The sequence below is a fragment of the Lytechinus variegatus genome, chromosome 3 (assembly GCF_018143015.1).
Source record: "Lytechinus variegatus isolate NC3 chromosome 3, Lvar_3.0, whole genome shotgun sequence".
Classification (NCBI taxonomy): Eukaryota; Metazoa; Echinodermata; class Echinoidea; order Temnopleuroida; family Toxopneustidae; genus Lytechinus; species Lytechinus variegatus.
The window spans coordinates 52,765,692-52,792,906 of NC_054742.1; the positions used below are offsets into that span (position 1 = coordinate 52,765,692).

General features: G+C 34.6%; 3 protein-coding genes across 3 annotated transcripts; 2 read left to right on the forward strand and 1 right to left on the reverse strand.

Annotated features, from left to right (window-relative positions):
- The first annotated feature begins 94 nt into the window (after positions 1-94).
- Positions 95-6,159, forward strand: LOC121411335 (U6 snRNA-associated Sm-like protein LSm3). The gene is made up of 4 exons (XM_041604004.1): positions 95-201; positions 3,852-3,965; positions 4,431-4,526; positions 5,542-6,159. Exons 1-4 carry the CDS (start codon positions 181-183, stop codon positions 5,626-5,628), a joined length of 318 nt encoding a protein of 105 aa, XP_041459938.1. The 5' UTR covers positions 95-180; the 3' UTR covers positions 5,629-6,159.
- Positions 6,160-9,138: 2,979 nt separating this feature from the next.
- On the reverse strand, positions 9,139-15,509 carry LOC121411336 (tRNA-dihydrouridine(20a/20b) synthase [NAD(P)+]-like). Its single transcript, XM_041604005.1, has 9 exons — positions 15,412-15,509; positions 14,394-14,420; positions 13,862-13,956; positions 12,685-12,760; positions 12,347-12,388; positions 11,606-11,746; positions 11,030-11,238; positions 10,113-10,198; positions 9,139-9,668 (listed from the first exon to the last, which is right to left on the reverse strand). Exons 1-9 carry the CDS (start codon positions 15,507-15,509, stop codon positions 9,384-9,386), a joined length of 1,059 nt encoding a protein of 352 aa, XP_041459939.1. The 3' UTR covers positions 9,139-9,383.
- Positions 15,510-15,647: 138 nt separating this feature from the next.
- LOC121411337 (pre-mRNA-splicing factor 18-like) lies at positions 15,648-25,201 on the forward strand. The gene is given in 11 exon segments (XM_041604006.1): positions 15,648-15,736; positions 17,816-17,890; positions 18,827-18,934; positions 19,550-19,663; positions 21,225-21,440; positions 21,616-21,672; positions 21,674-21,757; positions 22,237-22,308; positions 22,784-22,901; positions 23,604-23,641; positions 25,092-25,201. Coding segments are annotated over 11 exon segments (1,047 nt in total). The 5' UTR covers positions 15,648-15,667; the 3' UTR covers positions 25,188-25,201.
- The last annotated feature ends 2,014 nt before the right edge of the window (positions 25,202-27,215 follow it).

The window sequence follows — 27,215 nt, forward strand, 5'->3', positions numbered from 1 at the left end:
TTAACAATTGAATCAATATTTATGATAACCTTTAATATATCAAAAATATCGAATTCCCTCCTTGCTTTGATCTTTAAAATTGGGCTATCCAAATGAAATATTTTTCAAAATAAAAAGGTTTGTTGAGTCGAACTAAGCCTGAGCTGAGATCAGTCAGCGTGGAGCGGTCGTGGAGCAACTATGGCGGAAGAATCTGAAGTTGTGAGTTTTAGAAGTATAATCAATTAATTAATTTATTTATTTGAGTGGATGAATGTTATCGGTATTGATTATTAGTGCCGGAGTTTTAGTGTCAAGTTATGATTTTCGACGCGGATGCGGACTTGACTAATAGACTTGCATCGAAAATTGGCAGTACCTTATATCATTACCATTACGAGCGCATGCGATGCTTATGCACACGTAGTTCAATTGGGATTATCACGGTTTCGTGAAATTGTAGTTCGAATAGCACAGGAGCTAAATCCCGGGGCACGCCTATAGTAGATGACATTTTATGTGTTTGCTGGTGATGACAGCAGGACAGCTGATGTCTCTGAGCTGAGTGGGTTTAATTTGATTTTTCCTTTGAGGTTTGGATGAAGTTGCATGTATGTTTGAGCCAGTTGAATAGAACAGTTTTTTTTTCGGGTGTTCATTTTCAAAATTCAAGTTTTCTGTAAATGTAAATTTCATTCAGGGGCTCCATTTTTAGTACCTTACTTACGGAGTTATGTCATTTCGGGGCCAGGGCTCCAACTCCAAGTCCAATTTTCGTAAATATGTTGTATGTATTGTGCAACCCAGGACAATTTACCTATCCTGCTTGTTTACAAATCAATAAATATTTAACAATAACATTGTTTATTTAATTGCTTTATTTTTTCTTCATTGTTATTTAGGAACAGTGATTTTCCACGATCGCGGAAAACGGATGGAATTCAAAAGTGACATTTCAAATGGAAAATCACGGAAAACATATTTTTCCTCATAAATTACTCCAAAATCTTGACAAATATGAATATTAAATGGCCACAAAACACGATCTCACCAGAGTCACCACAAATTACAATGGCGGATAGCCAAAAGCCGTTGACTGCTCAAAACTATATAAAAAAACCCAACAAATTATCAATAAAATTTTATGCAACCGCAAAATAATGCTAATAATGTGAAAAGCGAGGATGTATTCATGTTAAACGTGTTTGTCACAATATTTTGTGTACCCGCATAGATCCGATTAGCTGAATGGGTAAACGGAATTGTCATTTTTTCATGTACACACAGTCTATTGGGAAACAGAATTTCTGTTTTCTGTCATGCTGAAACGGAATTTAAGATTTTCTGAAATGGAAAAGGTAATTTTTTAAACGGAAAATCATTGTGTCTAATTGTTAAATGATTATTTAATTTCTTGTTGTTCATTTAATAGATATGTTTATTTTTGTATCTCATATATTAAATTAAATGGACCTTCTAGTTCTAAAGTTTACAATTTTGTCCATCAAATTGAATAGGATGAAGTTTATCAAATTTGAAGAGAATTTGTACTTCGAGAAATCGTTATCATAGATTTTGATTTATTTGATAAAAACTCATTGAAAATTATTTTATGAAATATAGAATGCAGCGCAGCTTGACAGCTAATGTCAACATGTCAACTTATTTCACAAGCTAAGCTACACCAGTGCAGTGCATCCACTGAACGCAGCACAGCTCACAGTCAATCATCACCACATATATTAGTGCCAATATGGTACATACATGTACATACTCGGGTACTGTTTTGTTACCAAAAATCCCAGCTAAGAATCCTAATTTCGGCCTTCAAATTTCGGAATCCACGGCATATTTCCAGAGCACCTGAAAGCTTAGTTCAGGTTTGAGAATTGGGGTCGCTGAAAATTGCGCTAACTGAAAAAAACTGATTTTGTTCAGAGTTCTCAGTCTTATTTTCTCGTAAATTTTAGGATGGTAGATTCAAAATGCAATAAAAAAGGAAAATTTTCACTATCATAGTTTATACGGAGGGACCTCATGCGTTCCAGCCGGCTTGGGCAGGGGTCGCTGAGCTCACAGCGCAGCATGCACAGCCTAACCAGTATATCACTCAGCAATTATCTCGGGGGTGACTTCCAGATTTTATGCTACCCACGGAAGCATGATTTTGGGTGAATTCGGGGGTGATTTTAGGTATTTCCGGGGCGAATTCACCCGCCGCCCTTGTGTATTTTTTCCGTGACGAAAATTTTAGTGTAAAAAAAATGAAAATGAAAGTAAAAAGCAGAAATCAGTCATCCAGAACCATAAAATATGGAAATTTATGCATTACATAGCATAAGGGGCAGCTGCTCATTTATGATGTCACAAATAAAAAACTAAATCAGGGACAGAATTTCATTAAGGTCCACTTATAGTGGGTCGGACGTACACATTTTATGGAATTGCTCCTAGAGCAAACTTTACTGAGCGAAATTCTGAAAATTTCATCAAAATTTGATAAAAAATAACAAAATCATCAATTTTAAAGTTTGGTAAAAAAAAATTTTGTACTTTGTACTTAGAGAGCGAAGTTGGCTCAGTCGGTAAAGCGTCTGCCCGTCGAACCAAAGATCGTGGGTTGGAGTCCACCCCGAGTGGATGACTGAAGCCAGTGCATTGTGTGTAAAGGTCTCTCCCCTGTTTCATAGATGCAGGCTATGTTACAGTGGAAAACACTCCGTCCATCGGATAGGATGTTATATGGAGGCCCTGTGTAGAGGAGAATCACCACCTTTGCACATTAAGAATCCACTGCACTATTTGAATAAGAGTAGGGGGAAACCCTGGTGTAGTGGTCCACCTGCATTCCCCAACCAGTTATCGGAAGGAGAGTCCTGCGGGTCACAGTTCTGTGTGCGCGCCCTTCTTGGCGACCCAGATTGACTGGCTCCTCCAATGCGCCTTTGAATGTCTTTGACAGATATATGGCGCTATACAAATGCTGTGCATTATCATCTTTGTCATGATTATTCAGTAGGTGGGCTTTCCTTTTTTTAAAATCTTATTTCATGAAATCATAATTTTTTTATTTAATATATTCATACCTTTGTGAATGATTAGAAAAAAGTTGCAGCATTGGATATCTAATGCATTAAATCAGGTGTCAATCCAATATTTTTAGTTCTTGATGGACACAATTTCATGTAATAAAATAAGAAAGAACAAGTGGGGATATGATATCAGTTTGCTCATGAATAGACATGCATTGAACTGTTTCACCAAAATAATGCAAATCATTTAAATGTCATAACTTAGTTATTCCTTATCAGATTTTGATGATTTTTTTTTAGTGTTTTGTTTGTCTGATTTTTCTTTATTTGTTCAAATTATATTTTTTTTAGGCTGGAGTACCCTTTTAATATCTGATCGTGTAGGGTTTTGTGCTTTATAATGCATTGATCAATGATCATTTTGTGCAACCAAAATGTGCAAATCAACCGTACAGTCAGTTGCTAAGATTTGTTTCACATGACTTGAATCTTGTAGCATTCGCTTATGCAAAATCGTAGTATAATTGAGTTAATAATGCAAGGCTGTTATTATTTTTTGGGTGTCACCTTTGCCTGGGATGCAAAAAATGAACTAAATCACTATGACTTGCAGGTCTCTCCCAATATAACTGATTGGGTGGAGTGCAGGTGATCCACTGACTACAGCATGGTGTCCCCCTACTCTTATATGAATAGATAGTGCGGTGGGTCCTTATCGTGTAAGGCCTCCATTTAACATCCTATCCGAGGGACGGACTGTTTTCCTTTGTAGGATCTATATATAATTTATTGTGTGAATTGATTTTAATAGATGTCCTATTGCAATATTTTGTCTTTTAGCCCACCCAACCAGCTAACACTGTGGAAGAACCATTAGATCTCATCAGACTCAGTCTGAATGAAAGGATCTATGTAAAGATGAGAAATGAGAGGGAACTCAAAGGCCAACTTCATGTGAGAATATTTCTTTCTTTGTATCTTTCATCATTTTTCCCATAAAAATAAAATCTTGAAAGTCCAAATGTTATTTTTTTTATAGCTGTGGCATTTGTTTGTGCTGTTTTCATTCCTTTATACATTTGTACATATGTGTTCATTTATCTATTTTTAATATGATTAATACTGGGGGATGGGGAGGGGAGTGGGTGCTTACTACTTAATAAAAAAAAATACATACATGGAGATGAAATGCATAGAAAGAAAGATTTAAAGCAGCTACAGTATAACTCAATTCACCTTTTCATTTCAGATCCCTGCAAGAATTCCCCAATTGAAGAAATTTTAAAGAGGTAGGATTGCCATCACTACAATGGCAAATTTTAGTGTGATAATTATAATATAATATAAAATCATTAAAATGATTCAATGATAATTCACAAATATTGAATATCTGCAACTGTCTTCTTTATTTGTGATTAGGCTTATGACCAACATCTCAACATGATTCTTGGTGATGTCGAAGAAACTGTGACGACCATGGAGATTGATGAGGAAACCTATGAAGAAATTTATAAGGTAAGGCATTTTCATCTACTTGCAATGTTTCATTTTGTGATTGATTTATTGGTGAGGTGAAAGCAAATAATAATATAAATTACATTTCTGAGAATTCTGTCTGTGGCATCTATATGTAGACTGTCATTGAATAAATTGTCAAATAACTGCTTAAGTGTTCCCCATCCACTTTTATTTCAATTGTATTAGACTAAATTTGCTTGCAATATTTTCTTAAGTGATTGATTTTTTGGTGGAGACTTGTTTTAAAAAACAACAACTAAATTTCAGAAAAATTCTTGCTGTGAACTTGGGACTGTCATGAAGTCATTGTCAAAAAACACTGCACATCCATTCCCCATCCACTTAAATTCTAACAGATTGGGAGTTCACTTTCTTGCATTACCAATGTTTTCCATTGAGGTTGATTTGTTGGTGAAATACAGAGAGACAAATGTTGTGGAGTTCACCTTGTTTACTAATAGAATATTAATCTTAAACTAATAGAATATTAATCTTAAACTGAGTATTAATTGAATAAACAAAAGGAAATTTAGTAATTGATCTGCCTGTAATGATCTTGTCAATGGATTTTTTTATCAAGATTTCATTTTCATAATGAAAACTTTTTATGAATCGAACACCAGACTACCTGTAACCTTCCTTTTTATAGAACATAGATCATAGTTTAATATTTATTCATTTTTATTGAAAGTACATGTATATAGCCACTTGCTAATAGATGGTCTAATTCCCATATACAGATACACTGTGTATTATGCTTAAATTTTTTCACCTACTACCAATGTTGTCTGTTTGTTTGGGTCAATCTCCAATGGTTGGACACCAATTGGGTATTAAATTGGTGGTGATAGGCTTGATGGTAATTAGATTTAGTGGTTGTTAGAAAACTTTAGAGAAGAAAATGGGTCACGTGCTTGTGAGAGCATACTAGACAATCATGCATTAGACTAAGTGATAGTTTTACTTACATGTAACCTCTATTAATATTTTGTCTGTAATTGTTTGATTTCAGAGTACGAAAAGATCGATTCAGATGCTGTTTGTCAGAGGTGATGGAGTCATACTTGTTTCCCCTCCACTACGATCAGGAACATTATAGCATTTCAAATGTCAGTGGGTAGACATCATCCAACATTCTGTATCAATAACTATTAGGAATAGGATGTATAAATTGTATGTATTCGTTTCTTTGTTTTGTTGTGCTCATTCATTTACATGAGCAAGGCAAGTAAAAAAAACCCTCAAGTACAGTCTTATTCAGTAAATGTAACCCAAACATAAAAAACAAGATGTATAGTAGACTCTTGCATAGGTTGAATCTCTCAAGACCACAGAAGATGTAAATAACACACGTTTTGCATATTCTGGGGCCTGTTTAATAAAGTGTTACAACGATGGTAACTTTGCTATTATTATGGCAACTACCATGGTAACAGGGCTCAGCAGCCAATCACAATCAATATACCTGTGTTTGTTATAATAATGGCAAAGATCTTGAAGGCATCATTTGACATATATGCAGATTCTACTGTACAAACATTTAGTATATCTAACCCCATCTGGATGTGTCATTCTTGTTCTGGATGATGACCTTGCATTGTAATTGTAAAGAATGAAACAACTTCAATATCAGAAAGGATCTTGTAGCTCCTGTATGAAGTATAAGAAAATCTGACAACTACTTGATATTTTTTCTCAAACTTATGATTTCAGTATATATTAAAATGATAGAAAGCTTTTACAAGGTGTGTACACGAGTACACATATATTAAAACTTCTTGACATTATTGTATGGATAAATCAAGTAAGACTAGTTCGTACAAATTTCATATTAGCTAAAATCATTGTTTTCGAAACAGTCCTTTGTCTTCAAAATACATTTATTTGTCAAAAGAAACCATCAATATTTATATATTGTCAAGCTTTAAGTTGGGCACATTACTGAATGTGTTTAGTGAGAGTACATAAGCTATAAAAAAGAAAACTTTTTAATTTTGAAAGAATCAGAATGCTTTGAAACATTTTTATCAGACTTATTTTAATATTATGTGCATTAATCTTATTTAAGTGCATCATTAATTAGCTTGGAGTGGTAGTCTCCAATCCAAGTTGATGCAATTGTGTCTTTTGGTTGGGCCTAAGGCCTTGTTACAGGTCCCTTTATAGAGAGGACCAAAAGCTATTATTCCTCTGGTTGCTTACAAAAATTTATTTCTTTGTAGTCATAAACCCCACTTTAGTGACCGTTCTGTTCATTCCCAAGTTAGTTGATGTGTATATTACATATTACATATGAGCTTACAAGGTTTGCTTGTATGAAGATCTTTTGGTTTGTAAGTACCTGTACTTTTCATTGTAAATAATGTTTTAAAATAAAATAATGGCAAATGTATTTCATTGCATGTCTTTTGTATCTTTATTAAATATACATTAGTGGTCCATTTCCTAATTAATCAAAACCAAAAAAGCACACACAACTTGATGAAGGAAATATATTTCTTTTATGATCTCTTGTGATCAATCTAATGAGAATGTCTTTTATTGCAAAGTTTTCTGTATCATGACGTAGGGCTTACTTAACTATCAATCTCTCTACATATCAATTGAGCTGTCAACACTGGGATTTCGGTGGTGGTTTTGTGTAGCAGAGACATTATAACAATAATAATGATGATAATAATAGATAATGATAATAATAATAGCGATATATTAAGGGTAGCCACTTCAGTTACGAAAACTGTTCTCCCAGCGGGCCTTGCTATTATTACCCCGGCTTAAGCTAGACTGACTAGGTGCTCAAGCATTCAAGGAATTAATCCTGCCGAGTTAAAACAAATATAAGATTAATGGAAATTACAAGGGAAAGGTGGGAGAGAGAAAGTGGGGGGGGGGGTGAGGATGAGAGAGAAGAATGAACAGTTTAAAGAGGATTAGAAAGAGAAATCTCTATCCTGCCACATACAATTGTGCTCTGAAGTATTCACATTCCAATTTAAATTTCATTTTTGATCATAAACCCCCTGTCATTGACTGCAACAGCTAGGAAATTGCTCCAAGAAAGAAGGGGAAGGATGCTTCATTTAATCATTTTTGGGTTCTGGATTTTATTGGGAAATGTCTGTAAAATTCAAGACATCTATTTCATCATTAAATGTGGAACATCACGACATATACGTAAGAAATATATGCTTTAGCCTTTTATGAGACGGTTTAGTACCCATTTTGGTTACTTGTACTCCAGATTAGCCTAATGTCCTCCAGAAGTCTAAAGATGGTAAAAGAAGGTGTTCATAACAAGGAATTTCATTCATAATGGTTGACAAAGTCATGACAAAATACATTTGAACATCAAATTCTGAAAAATTATGTTTTCTATTCTGTAATCAGGTGAATAAATAAACAGCATTCATTTTACTAGTGATACCTTAAGGTATATGCAAGTAACTCAAATTCCAATCTCGTTTGAATGAAAATTGCCCAAAACCCTTATAAAATTGAATACCTATGAGATCGACTGTATGTCCAAGAAATCATTCTGATTTCTACTTTCATAATCAGAAAAAGGGGTATTCAAAATTTCATTTACAGCTCAATGAAATGAGATCTTTTTTCTTTTCAATATTCAAGGGCAGAGCAATGTCACTCTTTCTTGCTTTATAGTCTTAATCTATTCCCTTCTCAGCCTCATTAATGATTTTCTTTTAAAAAAAAATTATCCTCATCTCACATTCATCCTACTCTGTTCTCCATTTTCTCCTCTTCATCCAAAATCTTTCTTTAGTATTTGGTTACTGTTCCTTCAAGTTACATTCAAGTAAATATATAAATGAAAATCTATTTTTTTAACCTCCCTCTTCCTCAAAAAGAGGGATAGTGATAGATTAGGGTCATTTTGTATATTTCATCCCATTTCATTTACTCCAAGGAGCGGTATTCTGAAAACGTTCTTATCTCAAATATGTTCTTATCTACGTCACAATGAAAACGTTAACTTTTCTGGCTTTACCGGGGCTTTACAACCTACATGCTGAGCGCGTAAATTTATAACTTGAGTTTAAGACTGCTAAAACTAATTATGCTTGAATGAGATAAGTACATAGTATTCTGAAAATGTTCTTATCTTGTATCTTTCACAATAATTATGATAACATTTACAATCACATCTCATGATGGCCGCCATCTTTTTTTTTTTTCTGGTACACAAGGAGATATAGTAATGTGTATTCGGTCCACCCTTTTTTTCATTCACCCATTATTTTGTCCGTCTCTTAACCCTTTATTTTTTTCTATTTTCTTCATTTCTTTCCTTCTCTGTTCCTTTGTCTTTGTTTTTCTTTCTTTTTATTTCTTCCCTATTTTTCTTCAGATTTCTTTCCTTTTCATTGGTTTTTCTTATCTTACTTTAGACTTCTTTCTGTCTCTCTTTCTCTCTCTCTTTGTTTCTTTCTTTCAAACATCCTTTAATCTTTATTTTTGCCTCTTGTTTCTCTTTCTCTCTTCTTTCCTTCTTTTTTTCATTTTTACCAATTCAAAACAAATGTACTGCATACTACACATAGATATATGAAATATACTTTCTTTCTTTTAATCAATATTTAAGCTTTATTTTGCATTTTTGTTTCTCTTTCTCTCTTCTTTTTTTCATTTTTACCAATTCAAAACAAATGTATCGCATACTACACATTGATATATGAAATATATTTTTATTGCGTGACAAAAATAGCATAGTACAATAGATTATACTGATCTGTCACACCATTCTTTACTCTTCTCCCTGATTCACTAAGCCATAGACAGCTACCAACGAAATAGTCCACCAATAGCAACTTTCATTTTCCATCATTACCCAATGGGTCACCTTTCCTCTGTACACCCATCAGTTAACTTTTCAAAGTCAGCTGTCCTTGACATTCCGTTAAGAGCATGAGAACCAAGATTCCCTTTATTCCTGGTGTAAAAGTTTGTGTTTGGATTCCAAGCAATGCCAAAGTTAGTTTCCAGGTAATCGAGAATGGCCGTCGTGCTGGTTAGAGAGTTGAAATTCACCTTCTCTGCCCCAGGCAGGTACTGATCTAACATTTGCATGAGATGATGGTGAAAGTAGGTCAGGTTGGTCCCTAGACTAAGACCAATGTCCACCTGCAAAGCAAAAGAACAACATGCAAAGAGATGAAAAATAGCTTTTTATAGCTTCCTTTCTAAATTGGGTGAAAAATTTACCTTCAAAAGTCAATATCAGTTTTTCTTCCAGATACAAGTTATAAATCAAATATTTTCCTCCCTGTCCTAGCCCCTGCTTTAGCACGACCCCCAAATGAAACCTGATAAGTTTAAGCTTCATTCAGGAAAATTATCTTTCAACAGGCATTAAATTCAAATAATTTTAGCACAAGGTCACTTTCCACAAGGGCACATTTCCATATTACAGTACGAACATGAAAAATAAGGAAGGGCACAACAAATCTTTAAGGCCAGTCATCAGGGCATCCATGGCCATGGCCTTCTTTGGCCTTGGATCAATTTAAACCACTTTTAAACCCATCAAATTACACATAGAGAGAGAGGGGGGATCAAGAGCCTTACCCAGTCTTGAATACACTGATATGGTGTGTCATCATACCCTGCATACATAGCTGGGTTACGCAATATACCCCTTGCTGCCATAACACCTACAGAAAAACAAGAAATTCATGTTAAAGAACGTTTGGACAATGTTTTCAGTAATGTTATTGGATTCTTTATTCACTAGAATGAAATAAATGTATCGGCTATTAATAACAAAATAAAGAACTGGTAGTTTTAATTGCCTTGTAAATAGAAAATATGATTTCTGTAAACTGAAAAAAAGAAAGCCCACTTAGTCTAGAAAAGTTAAGCAAATAAATCAATCAGTTAACAGTCAAGACAGATTCTCTCAAGAAAGAATTGTCTGAGGTAAATAACTTTCTCCTCAGGTGAAAAATTTTGGCTATTTTTTTGGCAGATTTTTTCCTTTGTTTCAGTCAAAACACAGATAAAGCATTTATTGAATTGTCCATTGCCAAATTTGTGTCCTGACAAATATTTCTTCTATAAGAAAATGGTGTAAATTCTTGCAAATGCCATACTCTCCTTGCTAAAGACTGTCTTTCAAATAGTGATTGATTCTCTATGGAAATCCAGCAATGACATAATATACAATTGAGAATATGTATGTTTGAGTAACATGAAGCTTTCAAAACATGACAGATGCTTGTGCAACTTCACTGATTTGACCAATCAGGGTTGTTTCTTAAAGCCGTTTGTAACTTAATACGAATGATTTTACACATAACTGGTCACAAAGGGTCCTGTATCATGTGGAACCTACAAACAGCTTTATGAAACCAGGGAATTGTTAGTGGAAACACAATCCGGCATTCTTTTGTTCACAAAGAGACAGAGTGTATGAGCTATATTCATATTATGGTGCCACTGGCTTAGCGGCCTTCCATCGTTGAGAATTACATGAATAGTCTCACCATGTACACCGGTTTGCTCCGACACCCTCCTCACATCCTCCATGGACTTGATGTCTCCATTAGCAACCACCGGTACCCTAACACCCTCTTTGATGATGCGGATGGCTTCGTGATTGGCCGGTTCACCACGCTGGTCTTTGGTGCGACCATGGACTGTTATCCACGACACGCCGGCATGCTCAGCTCTTCTGCATAGTTCTACAGTCTCCCTGTGAGGAAAGAAGACAGCTATGATGACACAGCCAAAGACAATTCTCTCATGCTAGTTGTTCCACCTAATATCATCATATATAATATTCATCCAATTTTTTTACCAATAAACAAAATGGTACCACTGAATGACTTAACTGCCCCCAGGAAATGGCATGACTAGGTAAAAGCCATATGAAACGGGACTTTCCATCTGAGATTTAACACCACAAAAGACCTTATATTCAATCATTCAAAAAAAAATTGATTTCAAAGACTTATGATCATTAATCCTTTGTTTTCTTGTTGCCCATGTATTAAACCTATGGAAATTTGAAGAATCATTTGTTAATGGGTTAAGGAATATTTATTGCACCACACACTCACTTGATGTCTTCATGAAGTCTTATCTTGATGGATGTTGTAAAGTCTGAACGATCCACCCTGTTCCTAGTTTGTCTCACCATGTCTTGGATCAGTTCTGGATGCTTGATGAGACAAGCACCATACCCTTCAGCCATTGCCCATCTGAAAAATGAAAGTGTGTGATGGGAAAAACAAAAGAATACATCAGAGGTTATCGTCATTTCAACCTAAAAGGTAACTAGAACTATCACTGAAGGTGATCAATACCCCTGCCATACACTGTTACCATGGCTACAGTTTCAAACACATGGAAAAATATGTCTTGCCTAGTATTACATGTACCCCAAGACCAATGCATGAGCTAAATATCATGAGAATTGGTTAAAAACAGATAAAGTAGTTCACACTGCAAGATTTGTACTTAATATGGGGAATATAGCATGTTGTTACCATGGCAATTTCATTTCCGACACACACAAAATATGTGTCTCGGACATCTTTACCTCGGAACCAAGGAGTGAGCCAAATTACATGAGAATAGGTTTAAAACTGATGAGTAGTATTAACCGCAAGATTTTTACCTAATTTGTGGCATATTATATGTTGCTACCATGGCAACTTGATTTCCAACACACACAAAATATCAGTCTCGGACATCTTTACCTCAAAACCAGTGAGTGAGCCAAATTTTGCACCAGAATTTATTGATCTCTCTAAAATTTCACTAAAATCCGTAGGCTTAATATCACCAGTCCTTCTTACCGTTGAGGGCACCCACAGTTAAGATCCACACCATCTGAGTATCTGAAAAATAAACACAATACAAAATATGAAAAATATTCCATCTGGTCACAATTTTAATTCTTTCTGTAATTAGAAATTCAAGTCACTCTAGTATTATAGCTGAAAAATGTATTTTCTTCAAGATCTTATCATTTGGTATCTTCTTTTCTCACCCCTCACTCATTATTCATTCTTGTCAAGATGTTGTTTTTTTTTCAATCATAGTCAATTTCAATCATGGGAACGGTCCAAATTTATATTTGATTCAGCAAATAATCTCCTAAAACAATGTTTGAACGATAAACAATGTGACTTACGGGGAAACTAATTGAGCAGCATCAGCAAGGTCCTTGGCATTACTAGCAGCAAACTGAACAATCAAAGGTCTGTCTCCTAAAAAGAAAATAAGATAATAATAGAGCTAAAAGACAATTATTCCTCCTGAGACCAATTGATTTCAAATGTGTTATGAGTTGTAAGTTTTCAAAGACATGTATCCACAGGATATGAAGCCAACCTTCAATGTTACCATTCAAGACATAACCCAGAAGCCCTGGAGGCTTGAATTGATCTTCCCCAGATACATTTGATTGCAGGTGCATCTAAAATGCCTAGATTTCAATAACGGTGTGACTAGTTTGACCTCATTTGAATTTTTGCTATTTTTTAATGTATCAATTCAATAAAGTGTAGTCATACTTCTATATTTTATTCTTAGTGTTTGAAAAAAATATACATATTTCTTAATGTACGATTTTGCATATAAATTTGTTCAAAATTACGACAGGAAGATTCAGTAACCATATTGCCCTTGTAAAAAAGTACCATACAGTACCATTGTATTACCATGGTACACTATGGTACTTCTGTATTTTAAAATAGTACTTTCCGATTCCGTATGGTACTTCTGTGGTAGTAATATAGATATAGTACTAATGAATTTACCATGGATACTATGGTAATACTATGGTAATACCATAATAATACCATGGTACTTTTTTGCAAGGGTGGGGACTTCAATTAGTCCAGTTGACCCTTTAAATAGCCTATTTATTGGATGCAATTGAAACCAATGGGATCAACTGGTTTAAATTGGAACTTTTGACCCTTGAAATACCAATTGGCCCCCTATTGAAAGCAATTTGTTTACAATTGGTCAATTAAACAAGCACCCTTAATTCAAATCAATAGCACATTGGTATTCAATAGAGTGACTCTATTGAATACATCTAAATTCCAAAAGGGATTCATTTTTTTTATTGTCCTGAGCTTGTTCTTGAATAAATAGCAGCAGTTTCATTATCAATATAAATCTACAAGATTTAAAATTGATTTTTGTATCCTTCTGTATTAAAGAAGCTCATATATTTGTGATAACAAAAAGCAAATAAAAAAAAAACCCAAACAAGAACTTGCTTGGAAATAAACACATACATATTCTAATAAAAAGAATATAAATCTATTTCAAGATATAATGAAGTGAGAAAAGTGTACCTCCATTTGTTGTAAATTCACTGTCTCTTGCTTTAGCAGATTTGACAAAGGAGTCAGATACAATCATTGGTGTGAACACCAAATCACAATCATAACTGTAATGGAGAAAATATAGAGCAATAATTACCAACACTTTCCACTTCAATTCATTCTCATGCAATTGAATTAAAATGAAATTCATTTCATATCAGAAAGCTTTAGGTTGTAGGTATGTCACCTTAACCATTCATCCAATGCTAATTTGGAGATGTGGTTGTCTAAATATATACATTTTTCATATTTCTATCTGGGGATCCAACTTTATCGAGTTAAACATTTTCAATTTTACCTGTAGAGGATTTTGATATCAAGTTGCAGACGATATCTTCATCTTTTCTAAATGTGAATTAGTATATTGTAAATGAACTCTTATTGACATTATATTCAAATTAAAGAATGACTAATCTTTATACCATTAAGAAAACTTTACATAGGTTTTGAATATGTCTCTTCTTTTTTAACTTAAGTTAGAAGTCTTTCAGTCATGGTTTACCTTCGAACGAGAGTCCTGAATGCCAGCCTATATAACAATATGCATACAGTGAAAATGAAAGGAAAAAGAAAAGAAAAAGATGTCTTCTGTCAGTATTAGCTAATAATAATAGCTTCCCCACAATATACAAGTAGTGCAAGTATGAATTGGCTGCAATATCCTGGGCCCACTGCCCCACTCCCTCCCCCTCTTGATTTTCATATTTCTTACAACAGCCAATTCCATGGCTATGCCTTAATTGGGAGATCTGGGGCCCGTTGCAGAAATAGTTGCAATCAATCGCAACTCTAAAAATCATTCAACTTGATTTTCAACCAATCAACAGCGGGCATTTCGGACTTGCGATTGATTTTTTTACTTGCGTTTAAACGCAACTCTTTCTGCAATGGGCCCCAGTGACATCTCCCGTCCGGCATCCCCCACCTGCCCCCCCCCCATATTAAAAAAAAATCTATAAAAAAAGGGATGCCCATGTAAAAAACAAACATAAAAGAAATATGAGATAAATTCTAAAACATGATAAACATAAATCATAACAGAGATCGATCAAGTCAGTCAGATTCAAAACTTTAAATTCAACTTTTGCAAATTTTGTTCTAACATGAATAACATTAGACCAAAAGCTTCAGTCTCTGTATTTTGGTTGTTCTGCTGAACTGCGTTGGCTCACTCACCAATACCAATGGGGATTGTAGTAAAATGTCAGAAATTGTTGAATAAATCCCCAGAAACGACGGTTATTCCTAGCTAACACTAACAGGTTTTACAAAATTTTAAGGTCTAACGTAAGATCTAAAAATAAATAACATGTCAAGATAGGCCCAATTCTCAACTTACTTCTGAAATTTGCGAGATAAGATAATTAAATAGCCCAATAAATAATATAAAATTAATTTAAATCTATGACTATGTTACATTTTTAGAATTGAAAGAGAATATTCTCACAACTACAATCTCAGCTCGACTGATCGGCTCAGTGATTCTTTTCATATAGTAGCACTTAGCCACTACAACTTACTTTGAATATCTAACCATTGGAGCACATATCTTCACTGGTTCCTTGGATTGGAAGAGCTCAAGTGGCCGTGTAAAAACGGGTATCGTCCCCTCTTCCATGGCCTGCCGTACCGCCGTCAGTTACTGAGTTAGCTCAGCTCAGAGTCTGACGCAACTGGCTTACACAGATCTCTACGTATGGGACCGATGATTAAGTTAAATTGTGAAACCAGCACGCCACCACGGCACTTTCTTCTTCCAACTAATGAGATAAAATCATGGATTTTTTGAAAGCCGAAATTGCAAGAAAGAAAAAGCAACTGGAGAAAACGAATCTCGTCGACGGCGTAAGTGGACAATTTATAAAATCTGTCGTCTAAAATAAATTGAATGTTTATTGCAGTCACCATTCGTCAGGCGCTTGCGAGGATGAGCTGAGTGTTGATGTTAAATTGTTAATGCGTTCCCACCTATTTATTATTTTGCACTGCTATTAATATTGAATGCCAGTTAAGAGAAGACTCAAAAGAGTGTGAAAAATTGACTGTATGTGCACTTTAAGTTAGATTGCATCATTGGAGTGATGATCAAAGACAAATTTAACAAACACAGTCTTCTGCATGAATTTGTCCATATCCAGACAAGTTATTTGTCCATGGCCATGTGTCCATAAATTCAGACTAAATAAACATATGATGATGGTGGGCCCCAAGTCTGCGCACCTAACAATTTGAGTTAAGATTTAACATGAATTTCTTCTTATTTCACGAAATCTTTCAGTTAATAATGTTCCTTATATTATTATGAGTAAGTGTACCATATTTCTCATTAAAAAATGAAAGAAAATGTAGGATTTTCTTGAAAAAGCCTCGGGCAGTCATTTTCAGATTGAAAAAAAAAATGGTACTCCATGTCTGCGCACTCATTCACTTTGCACACGATTCGGGGATTTTGTTGAGAAAGGCCGCATTTTGAGGCCGTCACATGAAATGCCCTGAATTCATTATTTTTCCATCATTTTGAGTCGGATTTTTTTATGAATACCTGTCTTTGTATTGCATGGTAAAGTTCGTGCTCGTTGCGTATCTTCTTTTACTAGAATCGCGCAGATACGCGGGTGCGCAGACTTGGGAGACTGCGCAGACATGGGGGAACTGACCATAATTGTCGCTGTATAAACAAGCTTTTTATTTATGTTAGCTAGAGTCAAGGGATCCAGTATAAACCAGGCATTACCCGGAATCGATCCATTCATGCAATTTAAAGTTAGATCTACATTAACTAAGTTTATGAGTCATAAACTTAGTTAATGTAGATTATGACTTTTGATGTGATCATCATGTGTAACTTACAGAGCTACCAAGTCTCACGCATTATGCGTGAGAATCAAGCATTTTGGAGTCTTGTTCATCCCCTCAAATCTCTGTCTCACGCAACTATCACAGCTTATCCCCATATACATTGTACACAATGTCTGTGATCTCACTCAGATTCACAGAAAATCTCACGCATAGCTGGTCTTTGAGTTTGAACTTGGCATCTCTGAACTTAAAGGTCAAGTCCACCTCAGAAAAATGTTGATTTTATTCAATAGAGAAAAATCAGACAAGCACAATGCTGAAAATTTCATAAAAATCGGATGTAAAATAAGAAAGTTATGACATTTCAAAGTTAGGCTTATTTTCAACAAAATAGTTATATGAATGAGCCAGTTACATCCAAATGAGAGAGTCGATGATTTCACTCACTCACTATTTCTTTTGTTTTTTATTGTTTGAATTATACAATATTTCTATTTTTACGAATTTCACGATTAGGACCTCCTTGCCTGAAGCACAAAATGTTAAAATAATGGAATTCCACGTGTTCAGGGAGAAATGAAACTTCATTTCACATGACAATGACGAGAAAATCAAAATATTTCATATGATAAAATACAAAAGAAATAGTGAGTGAGTGATGTCATCAACTCTCTCATTTGGATGTAACTGGCTCGTTCATATAACTATTTTGTTGAAAATAAGCGAAACTTCAAAATGCCATAACTTTCTTATTTTACATCCGATTTTGATGAAATTTTCAGTGTTATGCTTGTTGAATTTTCTTTTTATTCAAATCAAGTTTTTGTTGGGGTGGACTTGTCCTTTAATAACAGATAGGTACATACTACTCGTAGATGATGTTTGTTTGATCATCACCTAGATCTAATTTTGTAACATTGCATGTGAGTCAAACATGCAGCTGGTTTATTCTTTTTGGAAGAATATGTTTTCAAACCGACGTCAAACTCCTAGCCACACACTGTATAATATAGATCTAGCTAGCTGTTAGGCTCTTACAATAGTGAACATGACTTTATTTGAAGTACATGTAAATTCTTACTAAACTCTCAGTCTCAGCCTCTTTCTTTCTAACCTTATTTCCAGGGGAGTGGAAAAAAGACATTCAAGAGAGCTGACTTGAAAGCAAAGCAGGAGGAAGAATATTGGAAGAAACATAAAGTAAGTAAAAATAAATATAAAGTAAGTAAAAATAAACTCTAAGGCCCGTACTGTGAACTCTGGTTAAAGTTGTAGTTGAACTATGGAGAGACGATTGGGACACATTCCATTTATTAACTCATATGACACCCAGATTGTTCATTACTGTCTGGGAATGATTTCTTCATTATGAAAGCAAAAGGAAACAAAACAGAATTTTTAAATCTTGGCTCCCCATAATTTAAGCACAGAGTTTAGACCATGGTCTAAGATAAACCTAACTTCAGAATACGGGGCCTTAGAATTTTGATGGTGTTTATACTAGGCCTACATATTGTACCTACTTTAGAGCATGAGACTGTTAATCAATTTCAATGAAAATAAGTGTAACCAATGAAGTTGAAAATCAATAAATCAATAAAAAGAATGAATAAATGTTATATTGTAGGCACAAACATTTAATTTAGTATTGCAAGTTTTTATACTCTTGTACAAATTCTGGATATACATGTAGCCTTCAGAGATGTACATGTAGTCATGACTGTCATGTACCATGTACGTGTATGAAATCTAAAGTGTATAAGTGCGGACTTTGAAGCATAAGATCTAGGGTTCAAATCCCACCACTGCGCTCGCATCCTTTGGCAATCAATTTATCTACATGTGCCACTCTCCACCCAGGTGTAAATTGGTACGCGGTAGGAAGAAATTCCTTAAATGCTCGAGCACCTGATCAGGGTAGCCATGCTAAAGCTGGGGTAATAGTATGCAGCACTTAGAAACATTTGTATTGAGCGCTATATAAAAGTTGCATATTATTATTATTAAAATTCACGTTTAATTCTTCATATACTGTATGTATGTTGCATGTTTTCACTAGTCCTTGTTCATCTCTTTTTTTAAAATCAACAATATGGAAGATTTTCTTATACTATCTCACATTTTCTTCATGTACAGCCTGAGAATGATGAAGGAGAGAGTAGTAAAAAGAAAGCAAGAAGTGAAAGGCTTGCCAGTGATTCTCTTTCAGATGATCCCAATCTTGTAACTCTCTCCAGACAAGAGGTAAGGGGAAAAATGGATGGATGATTGTAATTTTCTCTTTTCATGATTATGTCATCCTTTATGGTTATGATTTATCAATTTTGCAAATGTTCTTATGGCATGGTCACACCGCCCGAGCGTTGTTTGAGCGGTTGTGGAGCGGTAGGGAAAGAGGGTCGAATTTCGCTCACAAAATTGGGGAAAAAATCGAAAAAAAAAAAAAAACAATCGAAATCGAAAATGGTGGTAGCGGTGATGATTGTTTTCTCTCCGCTCCACGACCGCTCCAACAACGCTTGGGCGGTGTGACCATGCCTTTAATTCTTATGCTACTTTTTATTTTACAAAAAAGACAAGAAGATGTATGTTAACTTAATGTTGATTTAATCAGCACTTGCCCATTAGGTTTTTGCAAATTAAATTTTGAATCATGAACACGATGTTTTTAGTAGTTTCCATACATATATAGAAGCTATTTTAATTAATATTGGAACAACCAATGCATTGCTATTATGGGAAATATTGAATGGTCAGCAATATCTAAAGAGAAGGAAAACACTGTACAATAATCATTTATTAGTGCAATAGGTTCATTTCAAGTATTAGGAATGATTAAAAATGCTTTTTTTTTTGCAGGTTGTCAGAAGATTGCGAGAAAGATCAGAGCCTATCAGGTTATTTGCAGAGACAGACACAGAAGCTTTCTTCAGACTCAGGAAAATTGAGATGCTTGCCCCAGAAATTAACAAGGTAAGATATGTGCATTAGCATTTAGATAAAGCATATTTTGTTGGCAGGTTTTATTTTTAACTACATCTATGAATTCATTTTTAAATGAAACTATCTAATATCATTGACTTTAATATTTTTAGCTTTTGAATGCTGGTGCATTCATCATTGAAGTATACAGTATTCCCTTGAATCTTTCTCTCTTGCTCTAACTCTCTCACACATACATACTGTTTAAGTACTGTTGATAGAGTTATCCCCTTCCCCAAGCCAATACCCTGTATTCATTTCTCTGTACTGTCACATAGTATCTTAGCATCCCTTCTCCCCTGTATCTTTCCACTTTTTGTCTCACCTGCGAAGCAAGTGAGACTATAGGCGCCGCTTTTTCCGACGGCGGCGGCGGCGGCGGCGTCAACATCAAATCTTAACCTGAGGTTAAGTTTTTGAAATGACGTCATAACTTAGAAAGTATATGGACCTAGTTCATGAAACTTGGCCATAAGGTTAATCAAGTATTACTGAACATCCTATTAGAGTTTCATGTCACATGACCAAGGTCAAAGGTCATTTAGGGTCAATGAACTTAGACCATGTTGGAGGAATCAACATCGAAATCTTAACCTGAGGTTAAGTTTTTGAAATGTCATCATAACTTAGAAAATATATAGACCTATTTCATGAAACTTGGACATAAGGTTTTATCAAGTATCACTGAACATCCTGCATGAGTTTCACGTCACATGACCAAGGTCAAAGGTCATTTAGGGTCAATGAACTTTGGCCGAATTGGGGATATCTGTTGAATTCCCATCATAACTTTGAAAGTTTATGGATCTGATTCATGAAACTTAGACATAATAGTAATCAAGCATCACTGAATATTTTGTGCAAGTTTCAGGTCTCATGATTAAGGTCAAAGGTCATTTAGGGTCAATGAACTTTGGCCGAATCGGGGGTATCTGTTGAATTACCATCATAACTTTGAATGTTTAATAGTCTAGTTCATTAAACTTGGACATATGAGTAATCAAATATCACTGAACATCCTGTACGCATTTCAGGTCACATGACCAAGGTCAAAGAACTTTGGCCGAATTGGGTGTATCTGTTGAATTACCATCGTAACTTTGAAAATTTATGGATCTGATTCATGAAACTTGTACATAAGAGTAATCAAGTATCACTGAACATCCTGTGCGAGTTTCAGGTCACATGATCAAGGTCAAAGGTCATGTAAGGTCAATGAACTTTGGCTATGTTGGGGTTTTTTGTTGAATAACCATCATATCTCTGTAAGTTTATTGGTCTCGTTCATAAAAAGTGGACATAAGAGTAACCATGTATCACTGAACATCTTGTGTGAGTTAGAGTAGTATTCAAAGTCAGCACTGCTGCTATATTGAACCGCGTGATGCAGGTGAGACGGCCAGAGGCATTCCACTTGTTACTTTTTTCAGGTGCTTCATGTTTGTTGTTTTTTTTTTTTATGTAAAAGATGAAGTAGTTTTGAAGCTGCTAGATATGAAATATTCAATTTAGATCTTTTTACAATTTCTGTTTTAAACTTCGATTCCTTCAGGGTCTTCGGAACGATTTCAAAGAAGCTATGGACAAGGTTGACCAGCAGTACTTGGAGGAACTGGTCAAGGCTCAAGGAGAGGATGTCCCAACCAGCGCATATGACATGAAGTTTGAAGATGACGGCCATACCATTGATTCCATTCTAGAGATGGCTAAAGAAATGGGCAAGGGCGATGAGGAAGTAGATAATAAAGTCATCCTCATCTACATCAAGGTATGTTGTTTACTTCATCCTTCAGCCCAACAACAATAGATTTTCATGTTCATGTTAGTAATTTATGTATTTAGGATTTTCAACAACATTTCAATTTATTGTTTTAATGTAGAAATATCTGTTTTGTCATGTACTTTTAATTAAATTATTTTTCTGTTCAACATTGATTTTCCAGTTTTTGCTGAAAGGCTGGGCTCAGGATCTTAACCGTAGACCGGAAGATCTGAAGAGAAAGTATGAAAGGAAGATTACAGAGCGCTACATACAGTCAAACAGAAGGATACCTAAAACCACTCTTCAATAAACTGAAGAAAAAGGTAGGAAATATGATTACTTATTAGGCATCTGCTTATTTTGCTAACATTCAATTGAGTAAGCACTACAAAATTAATAAAGCACGGGTCTAATGTCACTAATACAAATGAGCCCTGGTCCTGTGGTGGCAAGATGAACGAGGTTGGAATGTACAATATTTTTTTATATTTCTCTTGTATTTAACAAATCAAAATATCAAATAGTGCTTGAGTAACTTACATCTCTTCTTCATTAAAATAAGAAGTAAACATTCAGCAATATGGGAAATTGGGGATGTTATATTTTGATGAAATTTGTGTTTCCTGTATGTTTCAATTGAATAATGTCACTATAAAGCCAGAGAGTTCTTGAGTTTGATTGCAGTTATGACATTTATTTTCATTTGTGGTATATCTTTGTATCAATTAAAGATCTCATGCTATCTTTCTTGTTCCATTATTTGATGCTAATGTAATATTATTTACCTTTTTATTCTATTTAGTCCCTTTCTCCAGATATTTTGGATAGCTTAGTGGAGATCATAAAGTTCATGTTGGAGAGAGAATATGTCAAAGTAAGTAAGCTGTTATATCTGTTCAGCATTTTTTTTTTGTTAATTTTTTGTTTAGATTTCTGTTATTAAATAGTGCAATGATTGTACTTGGGATAATTATTAGAATTCTCATATGTTTTAATGGAATAAATTGATTCAGAAAAGATTGAATAAGATTGCATTTTCAACTTTCATAATTTTTGTGACCATTTTTTCTTGCAGGTAAATTATAAAGTTTACATAGTTTGAACTTTATCTTACTTGTAAGACCATTGACCCTATAATCACATGAAGGATTTGCTATTTAGTCTTATTACAAATTGGAAAATGATTACCCATTCCAGATAGACAGAAAAACAAATCAATGCAAAACATTACCGAAATTTACCCTTGACAACAACAACAACCAAGATTTGATATCTGTAATTATACACATTTCTATGTAATGATACGTGATTCTGTAATTATACATGATTCTCACTCTTTTTTTATACAGGCCAATGATTCCTATCTTCAGATGGCCATAGGGAATGCTCCATGGCCCATTGGGGTCACTATGGTTGGTATTCACGTCCGTACAGGAAGAGAGAAGATCTTCTCCAAGAACGTTGCTCGTATCCTTTTCATATTGTGTACCTGATTGGGTTATTTATAGCCACTTTGTTCAATAAATGTTTGTGTAGTTCCCAAGATGGTCTAACATCACTATCGGTATCAGGTCTACCATTAATTAAGCCTAATTGCAAGTAGGTATTAATCATTACTTGCAGTCACTTGGTATGTTGATTGTCAGGTTTGCTTTTAATTGAATGGTCTTAATTTCTGCCTCTTCATCAATTTAGTTTTTTTCCATTTTGTATGCCTTTAGGTAATGACCTCTCAATACAATCAAATTATACCATTTAAAATTATTACTTAATTAATCAAGAATCCAAGATCAAACCAGAAAAGAAAGGATGGACTTCCATTTGAATCTATCTTGCAATTGGGTCAAGTCGCTGAACCATGTCAGGGATTTATTCTCTACACATGCACACAATGAAAGGGGATCCCATGACAACTGAAAGACTTCACAATGTTCCCACCACAGATATCTCCCAAACATAACACCTCCTAATTCAACTGGCTGATGATCGATGCATTTCATCAAACTGTAGATATATCTTCACAAACTTGGACCAAAAGAAGAATGATCTTCGTGACATAAGTGAATGAAGAAAAATAAGAGCTATTCATACAGAAAAGACGGTTGTTTTCATTGTGGTAATATGTAGTATTCTATATGGGTATGTTTTATCCTTAATTATTTCCACTAGATGTGCTGAATGATGAGACACAAAGGAAATATATCCAGGTATGTATGCATTTATGTTAGTTTCTAGATAAATTGAGACATAGGCCCATATTCTGAAGTCGGGTTTAACTTAAACTCAGGTTTAAAGTTGTGGTCTAACTATGGATAGCCAATTGTTACATAAATCACTAACTAGAGATATCATATTTCAGCTCATTTGGCTCTCAAGTCATTCAGGATTGTCTAGTAAATATAAAAAGATGATTGTCTTCACAATCGCTGACTCAGGAGCACAGTAAACATAAGAAACATACAACTTAATGAAAATTTTGACACTTTTTGCTTCCCATAGTTTTAGCACAGTTAGACCATGGTCTAATTTAAACCTGACTTCAGAATACGGGCCAAAGGGTTTTACTTAAAATATTTTAAATATATAATTTGTTTTATTCAACAGGGTCACTAGCAATTATTGATTCAATAGGGATTACATGTATGTTACTAACAGTGAAGTAATTATGTAATGTGCTGTATAATTGTAATTGATATATCATACTGCCAGTCTCTTGCATGAAGAAAATGAAAATGAGGGAAATTAACATTTTCAGACTGTAGGGGATTTTCTTACACACAAAGTAATGTTACTACGGTACACTTTTAAGAAATAGGACAAAATCTTTATTAATTTTGATGTCAGGACTGTCAATAAAATCATATTGCTGACCTTGCTTATGCCAGTTAGTGAATTTTGTCTTGGTCAAAGCTTTTCCATCAGTCCCAACAGATTCAACTCTACATCTAATCAGTACAACAAAACCTGGGAATGGAAACAACTTCAAAACATTATCTTGTAGGGGGAATTATTGTTTAAGAAAAATAGTGAAATCATTTTTATCAGGCAGATGTGGAAAGAATATTAAAGATTTCTTCATGCTGAGGTCCACCATTGGAAGTTTGGCAATAGCAATGGTTTCAGTATCAGTTCACTGGCTTCATTAACTCTTCATGCTTCACCTGTAAACCTCCTGTATGTTGCATTATTTTAGGGTATCATTCACATTCGTGCCATGAGTCACAGACTCCTCACAATAAACCTGGCCATGGTATTGTTTTGTGAGGAGGTTTTATTGATTTTAATCCTGTCCTTTTTCAATGAACTTCCTGGCTGTGATCAGGATGTAATTAACGATTCTGTAATTTGTAAACTGCGATAATCCGTCAAACGCTAAACTAATGTCGCACGCGCGATCGATCGATCGGTACACATGTACGGTATACAAAAACGCCAGCTATACATTGTAGCTAGACAAACTCCGGGGCATGCAATTGTTCGAAAAACAATGGACCGGGACGTCTCTATTGGAAATGTGTGGTTGTGCAAAAATGCAAACGAAACACGCCTACGGATGTGCAATAATGCGAACGTAACGCATGAAGAGTTAATCGAAAATACTGACTTCATGAGGAATGGGCAATAAATTTAGTATTCCTTTGTTTTTGTTTCAAATCAGCACTGAAGAGATTGATGACACTCTGTCAGAGACACTATCCTACAGACCCATCAAAGATGTGGAGTACCAAGGAGTTAATCTATTCTGAGAGGTAATGGACAAATAAAAATAAAAGACAGAAAAACAACTGGCTAACAAGGATATGTAGATTAAGAAATATCCAGCCCCCAGATGAACCATCCTTTAATTTATGGCCTTGTATTTAAGTAGAAGACACATTTTCCAAGTTGTAGTATATGAACAGCCAAGTGTGTGTAATGCAAGGGATGGAGATCTGCAGTCCATGACATGCCACACAGCCATGAAGATGTGATTGTGCCTGTGTTGGTGGGCCACTTTTTGCTTTGTACTTTGTTTCGTAAAGAATGAGGTCTGCAATTATGAGACTACATAGAACTGCATTACTGTCAGTTGTGGGTGAGGCTCAATGTTTTGAAACATAATGAAATTTGTTAAGTATCCATAACCGGTCTGTTTCTGCATAAGTACAGCTCCTCAGACATACTGTTAATATGAAGCACCATGTGATATACAAAAACTCACACACTTCTCAATTGCCAGCTAAGTTACAGCACCTGGACAACTAGCAGACAATCCATGGAAATATCTTTCAACAACGATTCTGCTAGGATATGTAAATGCTGTAAGGATAACAGAGATCATCCCTGTTTTTTGAGGAATTAGAAATACCCCAGTTTAATAGAGTTTAAATAATATCTGGTCTGAAATGTTCCACTTTGGTGATTATTCAATATATTATATGTCTTAATTGGGTATGTTCCTATTTAATGATAGCATTGTCAAGTACATTAGAACTGGAAAAAGATAATGTAAGATTAAAATGTTAAATTTTTGTCGTTTCAGGAAAGTAGAGTGTAGCTATATGTCATCTTGTGCCATACATAAAAATATACAGGTCCAGTAAGTCCCAAGTAGGTAACTTTTCCCACTATATTCATACACTGATAATATTAGTGAGTTTTTATACTTTGTCCCATCATATCGGAGTGAGGCTTAGTTTTCTCATTGCTATCATGTCTATGAAAAAAGACTAATTGTTGTTGAACCAAGTGGCAAAGCTGCCATTCGACCAATATTTGACCAACCGGTCCTACATTTGTAAATGGAAAGGAATTTTAAATGACATGTGGAAATCAGAACAATCATTTTTATAGACAATGTACGATTTGATCAAGCAGTCATTAACCCATCATACTGGATTCTCAGAAATTATTGCTCATTTTGTGTTCATCTTGTTTTGAAAGACATTTGCTTGTTATACTTCAAGAGATGATGCTGATGCCTGGTATCTTTGTACTTACTTTGTTACCAGAATCTGTCCGACAGCTCTTATTATGAGACATTTGACATGATTATAATCAGACATTGATAAATACCTGAATCCGTTAGCTTTGCAGAAAGTACTATCCAAAATGTTTTACCAACAGATTCAGAAACTCGAGAAAAGAGTACCCTGGTCAGGAGTATACTACTGTTTGTATTTTTTTAATTACCAATGGAGAACCATTAAGGCCTTTTTTTAAACAGTTCTTTGAATATCCAATTACTTTAGTTTCATTACTTGAATTGGGTTTACGAGTACATAATTAAGGAGACACTACAAATTCCAATATATTTTTATGAAGTGATGTATTTATTTATGAATATAACATTTTCTTAAATGAACAAGCTATTCTTGACTTAAAATAGCAATTACAATGTAAATGTACTTTTAGTATCAAAACAATATCTGAAGACTGATAACAATGTCATTGTACATTTAATATTTAAATGATGTGTTACTGTTTTTTTTTTTTTATAATACTTGGTATCAAATTTTAACTTGGTATCAAATCTCAGGCACCGATAACTAAGAAGTGTCCAAGTGTAATCTATTCTACTTTTTCATTCATAAGACCTGACAACTCTACTTTTTGTTGGTTATCACAAAATATCTACATCCATCTGTGCTTAATGTAAAGAGTGAAAGATTGTACAGTGTAAACATTGTATAAATGTAAATATAAATAACAGATTAGGCAAGATTAAACTATCATCAGAAAAATGTTTGTACGTTGTGATCTAGATCTGACAAGTGTACTCACAGCATTCAAAGTATTGTA